An 8,347-nucleotide genomic window follows, 5' to 3' on the forward strand; every position below is an offset into this window, starting at 1 on the left:
CATGCCGGCTACATGTTCTCTGAACACGTTGGGTGGTAAGCCTTTTGTAAGCGGATGCGCGAGCATCTTTTTGGTACTTATATGCTCAAGACTTATCATTTGATCCCAAACTTTATCCTTCACAACATAATACTTTATGTCAATGTGTTTGGCAGCACCACTTGACCTATTGTTGTGAGCATACTGTACTGCTGGATTATTATCGCAGTATAACTTCAGTGGTCTATTGATGTCGTCAACCACCTTCAAACCAGGGTATGAACTTCTTTAGCCAGTTCACCTGCCCCGTTGCCTCATAACACGCTACAAACTCGGCATACATTGTGGACTGATGTAGTGACGGTTTGCTTTGAGCTTTTCCATAAAATAGCTCCCCCTGCGAGAGTAAACACATATCCAGACGTGGATTTTCTATTATCTCCCGCATAATCAGAATCTGAATATCCCACTATATGGAGTGAATCAGATCTTCTATACGTCATCATGAGGCCTTTCGTTCCTTGCAAATAACGCAAGACTTTCTTTACCAATTTCCAGTGTTCTATTCCAGGATTGCTCTAGGAATCTGCCAAGTAACCCGGTAACAAATGCCAAGTTAGGGCGCGTACACACTTGAGCATATTGCAAGCTTCCGACAGCTGAAGCATATGAAATCACTTTCATTTGATCGATCTCATATTGGTTCCTGGGGCATTGAAAATCCCCATATCTGTCGCCCTTGACTATAGGAGCAGGTGAGGGACTACATTTGTGCATATTGAATTTCTTTAAGACTTTTTCTATGTATGCCTTTTGTGACAGTCCTAATACCCCTTTACTTCTATCTCGGTGAATCTCGATCCCTAGAACGAACGAAGCTTCACCAAGATCTTTCATATCAAACTTTGAGGACAAAAACTTCTTTGTTTTCAGTAATAGACTGATATCACTACTAGCAAGTAAGATATCATCCTACATACAGGACAAGGAAGATAAACTTTCCATTCTTAAACTTTGCGTAGACACAATTGTCCTCAATATTATCTTTAAACCCAAAATTCTTTATTGTCTGATTAAACTTCAAGTACCACTGTCTTGAAGCTTGTTTTAATCCATAAATGGATTTCTTTAGGCGGCATCCCAAATGTTCTTTTCCTTCCATGACAAAACCTTTCGGTTGTGCCATGTAAACATTTTCTTCTAAGTCTCCGTTGAGAAATGCCGTCTTTACATCCATCTGATGTAATTCCAAATCGTAATGTGCCACTAATGCCATTATAATTCTGAAGAATCCTTACATGAGACTGGAGAAAATGTCTCATTGTAATCAATCATTTCTCTTTGTGTAAAGTCTTTTGCCACAAGTCAGGCTTTATATCTTTCTATATTCCCTTAAGAGTCAAGTTTTGTTTTGTAGACCCATTTACAGCCTACTGTTTTGGCTCGTTTAGGAATTATCTCCAAATCCCAAACTTTATTTGCATTCATTGATCTCATCTCATCTTCCATGGCCTCAAGCCACTTTGATGAATGATCACTTTTCATGACTTCTTCAAATGAGGTGGGATCATCCTCCATTTGAAATTCTTCAGTGTTGTACACTTCATAATCAGCAGGAATAGCTGATTTTCTAACTCTTTGAGACCTTCTAGGGGCCTCCTCAATTGGCACATTTTCTGTTTGAGGCTGTTGTTGCTCCCCCTCATGTGTGGCAATAGGTTCTATAGGATCCTGAGGCACAGGTTCCTCATCATCATTCATTATTGCCACATGCAGGATAACAACAGGTGCTGGCACCACACTGTCTTGTACTAGTCGGTGCAACAACAGTAGGTAGTGAGAAAAATGGCTCATGAATGATCGGAGTGGGTGCATACACCCGCTTCTCTTCAAGGTCAATTTCTCGAGCTACCATGTTCCCCCTAATCATTTCATCATCTAGGAAGACAGCGTGTCTCGTTTCCACAAACTTTGTATGTCTGTTAGGACAGTAGAAACGGAAACCTTTTGACTTTTCTGAGTAGCCAATGAAATGGCAACTCACTGTTTTGGGATCTAGCTTCCCAATGTTTGGGTTAAAAACTTTAGCCTCAGCAGGGCTCCCCCACACACGCAAGTGGTTAAGTGAGGGTACTCTTCCTGTCCACAACTCATACGGTGTTTTGGGCACCGACTTTACTTGGTACTCTATTGAGAATATGAATGGCGGTTTTTAACGCCTCCATCCATAGACTCATCGGTAAAGTGGAGTAACTTATCATACTACGCACCATATCCATCAGGGTACGGTTACGCCTTTCAGCTACTCCATTCTACTGAGGTTCGCCCGGTGTTGAATACTGGGCGACTATACCATTCTCCTGTAAGAACCTTGCAAAAGGTCTAGGAACTTGTCCATATGGGGTATGCCGACCGTAGTACTCTCCCCTACGGTCAGACCTAACTATCTTAATCTTTAAATCATGCTGATTTTCAACTTTTGCTTTAAATATTTTGAATTTATCCAACGCTTCTGTTCTTTCTTTAATTGGATAAATGTAGCCAAACCTAGAGTAATCGTCTGTGAATGTTATGAATGAATCATAACCATCCACACTTTTCACAGGAAAAGGATCACATATGTCTGTGTGAATAATCTGTAGAATTTATGCGCTTCGTTTGGCATCTTTCTTAATTTTTTTTACATACTTTCCTTTTATGCAATCCCTACATTGTTCTAAATCTGAGAGCTCTAATGGAGGAAGAATATCATTCTTAACTAGTTTTTCTATTCTCCTCCTCAAAATATAGCCTAAACGACAGTGCCATAATTTCGACAACGCATCGTGAGCTCTCTTTCGTTTTTTGTTTTCATTGTTCGATGAGGATACATTCTCATTCACATCACATACGGAATTCACATTTTCACGAAGTGATAACAAATAAAGCTCGTCTTGTCGGAAGGACAAGACCAATACATTTATTATTAAACAATATCTGACATTTGCCATTTCCAAAATGGCAATCATAACCATCATGGTCCAACTTTGATACACTAATCAAGTTTCTTTGCAAAGAAGGTACATAAAGAACATCTCTAAGAATAAGTATGAAGCCATCAGCAAGCTCTAGCGGAAGATCACCAACGGCCTCAACATCTGCTTGTTCTCCATTAGCGACTTTAATGAAACTTTCGCTTCTTTACAAAGTTCTCATCGAACGAAATCCCTGTAATGAATTAGCAACATGAATAGTTGCACCTGAATCAATCCACCAAGTAGATTTTGAAAACTTTACATACAAGGATTCATTTACAAATGTAATGATGTTCTCACCTTTATTTTTCATAATCATCTTTAAGAAATCGGGACAATTCTTTTTATAATGTCCCGTCTTCTTGTAGTAGAGACACTGGTCTTTATCCACTGGGAATTGCTTGTTCTGAGACTGTTGCATGGGACCTTTTCCAGATGACTTGGAGGAAGAGTTGTTATTATAGTTCTTTTTCTTATCTTTTAGGTAGTTGACAGAACCACCTTGTGAAACTTTTATTCTTTCCTCCTCCTGCACACACATAGCTATGAGCTTTTCTAAATCCCATTTTTCATGCTGTATGTTGTAATTAACAACAAAGGTGTCAAATTCTTTAGGCAAGGAAGCAAAAATCAAATGAATAAGAAACTCATCCTTGAATGCCAAATCCATTGGTTTGAGCTTAGATGCCAGATTGCTCATTCTCAGTATGTGCTCTCTAATGCCACTGCCGCCACTAGAGTACCTTTCTGTAACCAGCTGCTTGATCAGCTGGGTTGCATATGTCTTTGAAGAGCCAGTGAACTGACTCTTTATTCTTTCTAGGTACTCTGTGACCGTGTCACAGTCTGGAATTGAGCCCACAATAGAAGGCTCAATCGTGTTCTTTATCACTACCAAACACTTCTTGTTGGCAGTGATCCATTTCCTATGCTCAAGGTCATAGGACATCTTTACGGGAGCAAAATCCCGCTCTCTGTTCTGCCATGCAGCATCAGTCTCATCTGTCTCCCTCACCGGTGCCACAGGTTCTCTGGGGCACGGTGTGGTGACAACCCAGTCCACCTCAGCGAGGATGAAAGCCAGGTCTATCTTTTTCTTCCACTCAATATAGTTATCACCTTTTAGAGTGGGGATCTCTTTGATACAACTCATCAAGTTGTATCCTCCTGAAAACACAATTCAAATAGTGTGAGAACAGAAATAACAACAATAATTGCATGCCTTAGTTTAACGTTGGTCAAAATTAAAACATACAATTATTTTATACATTAAATCTACATCACCGTTGGGCAGAAATAGAAATAATGCATAATCATTAAAATTATAATATTGCTATTAACAACGTTGGTCAGAAAATAACAATATCATAATAAAATCAACTCATATTTATCTCTTGGCTCTTAAAATCAAATTCTCCCGTTGGTTCGAATTTAATTAAAAGTCCATAATTACTTTAAATACGCAGCGGAAACTTTAACATTCAATAATCATTTTCCTATTTTCTAGAAGCAACTTTACTATTTACTGAACAAAAAATATCGTTGGATAAATTTTGTACAGAAAATTATCATAAAAATTCAATTCAAATTGATCAAACTGTTTTCTGAAAATCAGAAAAAAATGTGACTGTACTATTTGTTTGGCCATTTCGGCCCAGAGCAGCGCAACCAGCCCAGCTGCCCGCGGCCCAGCCGCGTGGCGCGCGCTCCCCCGCTTTCGGCCCAAAACCGCAGAAACAGCTCGGCCCTTTTCTTTTCGCGCGCACAGGCCGCACCCAAGCCGCAACCTGGGCCTGGACCGGCAATGTACCGCGCGTCCGCGCGCCCGCCTGGGCCGCGACTTGGCCCACTCGCTCGTGGCCGTCCGTCTCCATCCGACGGCTGCCCGTGCGCATCGCAGGATCAAAACCTCGGCGACCGTCGCGGCGCCCTTGACCTAGCGCCATTCGGCCTTCGCTCTCTCTCTCTCTCTTCGCAGTCCCGCCGCAGCAGACACCGAGCGAGAAGCTTAGACGGCGAGAGCGAGCAGCGAGCCCGGCGCCGTCTCTGGCCCCCTCGCGGCGTGCGCGCTCCCCAGCGGGTGAGCGCGCCGCCGTCAAGCGGCCTGGCCGCGGCGCCCTAGTGGCCGTTCCGGCGAGCAGTTCACCCCCGACCGGCCCTTTATTTTCCCCTTCCTTTTCCCCCGCGCGCCAGGCGTGCTCGACGGCAAGGTGAGCCGAGCCACCCTCTTCCCCTTCTTTCCCCTTTCGGTTTCTTTGATTCGGATTTTGCACGATTTCCCGATTAGGGTTAGGGTTAGGGTTGGGGACGACACTGTTTTTTTCCCCCCAAATCGCCTTCGGGTTTTAGGGTTCGATCTTTGCATGAAAACCGAGCCCTTCTTCTTCTTTAACCTCATTAGGGTTAGGGTTCATCCGAACCATATCTTTTCTCAGATCCGACGGATCGAGTTTAGGGTTCAACCGAACGTCGGCCGACCCTTTTCTGCTTAGATCCGCACTGGATCTAATCAACTTTTCCTTTTCTAATCGGTACCCGTTCTAGATCAAAACCCTATAATCCAAGATCTATACTTAAACCTTGGCTCTAGTACCATTGTTAAACTTCTAGTGGATCGACTAGGGTAGATCTAGGCCGGTTTGCTGTTGAACATGATGAACTAGAACAAGCAGAGAGTGGGAGAAAGGAGAGGAGTGCTGGTGATGAACCTGATCCTTCGGAGGAAGTCGCGGTTGAGCTGGCCATCGCTGGTTCGTTGATGGAGGCAGCACACAGGGCAGCGACGGGTGGAGTAGAGGTTGCACGGACGTCGATGCAGTGCAGACGGATGGCGTAGCAGTGACGACGGCGAAGTCAGCGAGCTTCCCGTCGCTGGCTGCGCGCCCTCTTAGATCGGTCTAGGGTTTGTCGGTGGGGTTTGCGGCTCACGGCGAACCTCGTGCTTTGAGCCGTCCGGCCCCCACCTCTTTATATAGCACAGTGCGACGGGGGCCCACCAACCATGTAGGGTTGGGCGCCCCCCGATCAGGGCGCGTGACCAAGGCCCAATAGGCCGTTGGGCTTATTGGTTGGGAGATCAATCTAACAAACAGAACTCAAATTACTCTACTAAGATTCATCATCGCTATCCCTGTTCTTCTTCCTCCTCAACTTCTCCTCCACGCCTCCTTTTCCCCCTTCTCCTGACCTCTGCCTCTCACAGAGTGCCGTGACGTTTGGCACGGCCGCCTTGAACTGCTCCAGCAGCTTCAAGTCGTCCAGGTCCAGCACCGCCCCCGTGGCAGCCACTGAGAAGAAGAGCATTACCATCAGAATCAGAGACCGTGAAACCATGATGAGGCAATGGGACTACTACACGACGCAGGGCTGACTGCGCTGGGAGACAGCGTGGGAGGGTGAGTCCGCATTCCACACGCAGTTGGAACTGGGAGGGGGAGATGAGAGAGGCTGGCATACCGTGAATGTCATCTTCGACCTTCAGTGCCCTGCGAAAGCACGCCAGATATGACCCGATCCCAATTATCTGCACGGGATGACATGACTTGGAAGCCGAAGGGGACCCTGCGTCCCTGCGTGTCTCACTCCTCACCAAGTGAATAAGTGACCAGGGATTTTTTTCCCCTGCAAGTACTCTCTCTTTGAGAGGTCCCTGCAAGTACTCTCTCTCTCTCTGTCTTGGACTCTGACAGTCAGACCTGCACACCTGGACAAGTATCGTTGAATAAGACCGGGGATTTTTCTATGGTATTGGAAGTTGGAACGGGTCCAAACAGATTAAAGAGGTGAGTTGTTAGAGACTAAGAATTAAGTTAAGCCGATCCATAAAGGAAAGGAGGTTCATAGCCAAGGGCAAATATGTTATTAGAATACAGTTATCTTGGAATGTATTAGTTGAGTAATTGTGTTCGAAAGAGTACCAATAAAGAATTTTGGAATGTCTTAGACTCTTAGGCCCCGTTCGGCTTACCCAGAAATTAGTTTGTTCAGCTTGTTTTTTCAACCGGAACAGTATTTTCTCTCTCACAACAATTCAGCCAATTTCAACAAGCCGAACGGGTACTTGTTCGAAAGGGTACCAAAGGAACCGACAGGCTTTCTAGATATAGTACTCAAAAGAATTGCCACAAGACACCCAGACAATTAGAATGAAGTGGTGGGCTGTCTTTCATGTCATTGATCACCTAGGTCGCCTAGTCGCACACACAGAACAACAACAAAAAAAGATCACCTAGGTGGCCTCTAAACTTGAGTTCTTGATCCTTCCTTTTTTTTTTAATTGGGCACAATGAAAGCTTTTCTTTCAATCTATAACCTCGGTGGATTATTATAGTTTGGTACCAGTACCACTACTAGAATGCTTGAATTGTCAACCATGTGCCGGTCAGTTGGCTGAGGCTGACACGGGTACTGCATCTCCCCTGACCCGCTCCCAGACCTCAATGTCAATGGTTGGCAAATTGGCAGCTTTCCATTTGAAAGTTTGAAACCGAGGATATCAATTTGCAAAATCAAGATGGAATCCAGAATTCTAGTGAAACCGAGAATTCAAGAAATCAGAAAACAGAGAAGGCCAAATGAAATTATGGGGTTACAGAGAACTGAGGAAGAAAAGGACAGGCAAACAGACGAGCACCTCCCGAACAGGCAAAAAGGCGAGCACCTTGTGTGCAATGCAATTGGAAGTATGGAACTGAGTAGTAGAGTTTCGCACCTTAACCTGAGTCTGCGACGCTGCGGGAGGGTAGTGATAGAGCTGCGCGACGTCGCTGGATACAAGCAACAAGAGCAATGCGTCTGCGGCTCGGTGCCCACGGCCCACTCAGGTGCGCACAAACGATGCGGGGGGCGAGGGGGATACCAGGGATGGGATCGTTCCCCTAAAAAAAAAAACCAGGGATGGGATCGGCATTGCTCCAAGACTGGGGAGGGGGGCAGCGAGGAGGATCGGTGGAGGTAGTAGTAGAGTTGCCGGGGCCCGGGGGTGATGGCGACCGGCGGCGAGCGGAGTTTTTTTTTTTTTTTTTTTTTTTTTTTTTTTTTTTTTTTTTTTTTTAAGAAGAGGAGATTCTGTGGTGCGCGTGGACCTCCAAAACCCCTGGCCTGGGACTGGGACAGTTCGCCTCGTCCGCAGCCCGGGATACTTGGGCCCGGTCCAGCCAATCGAAGCGGCCCGCGAAAGGGCTCGATCCACGCCGCAACGGCAAGTCGGCAACTTTGCAGAGAGACATGCACATGCTAGAAAGAGAGAGACGGGCTGCACTGAACCGTTGTGGCCGCAATTCGAAACCGAATCCGTTTAGAGAAGTTGAGATATGTCTGTATCTGAGTCCGGATATCTAATATCCGATACCGTA

The 8,347-nt window shown here is 45.2% G+C and overlaps 1 protein-coding gene across 2 annotated transcripts; it reads right to left on the bottom strand.

Annotated features, from left to right (window-relative positions):
* Positions 1-2,961: 2,961 nt before the first annotated feature.
* On the bottom strand, positions 2,962-7,978 carry LOC136458151 (uncharacterized). Of its 2 annotated transcripts, XM_066458138.1 has the most exons (5): positions 7,705-7,978; positions 6,450-6,696; positions 5,702-6,280; positions 3,294-4,160; positions 2,962-3,186 (listed from the first exon to the last, which is right to left on the bottom strand). In XM_066458138.1, exons 3-5 carry the CDS (start codon positions 5,736-5,738, stop codon positions 3,140-3,142), a joined length of 951 nt encoding a protein of 316 aa, XP_066314235.1. In that variant the 5' UTR covers positions 5,739-6,280; positions 6,450-6,696; positions 7,705-7,978; the 3' UTR covers positions 2,962-3,139. The 2 variants fall into 2 exon arrangements, with proteins under 2 accessions (XP_066314235.1, XP_066314236.1); XM_066458139.1 differs by lacking the exon at positions 6,450-6,696.
* Positions 7,979-8,347: the final 369 nt, after the last annotated feature.

This window comes from Miscanthus floridulus, chromosome 6 (genome assembly GCF_019320115.1).
Source record: "Miscanthus floridulus cultivar M001 chromosome 6, ASM1932011v1, whole genome shotgun sequence".
NCBI classification, from domain to species: Eukaryota; Viridiplantae; Streptophyta; class Magnoliopsida; order Poales; family Poaceae; genus Miscanthus; species Miscanthus floridulus.

Bases quoted from the DNA above. Each gene is read 5' to 3' on its own strand.
- LOC136458151 (XM_066458139.1), bottom strand. From the start codon at position 5,738: ATGGCCAGCTCAACCGCGACTTCCTCCGAAGGATCAG. The intron at 4,161-5,701 runs GTTCATCACCAG...TTGTGTTTTCAG, and splicing joins GACTTCCTCCGAAGGATCAG to GAGGATACAACTTGATGAGT. The intron at 3,187-3,293 runs GTGAGAACATCA...AATTCATTACAG, and splicing joins GATGATTATGAAAAATAAAG to GGATTTCGTTCGATGAGAAC.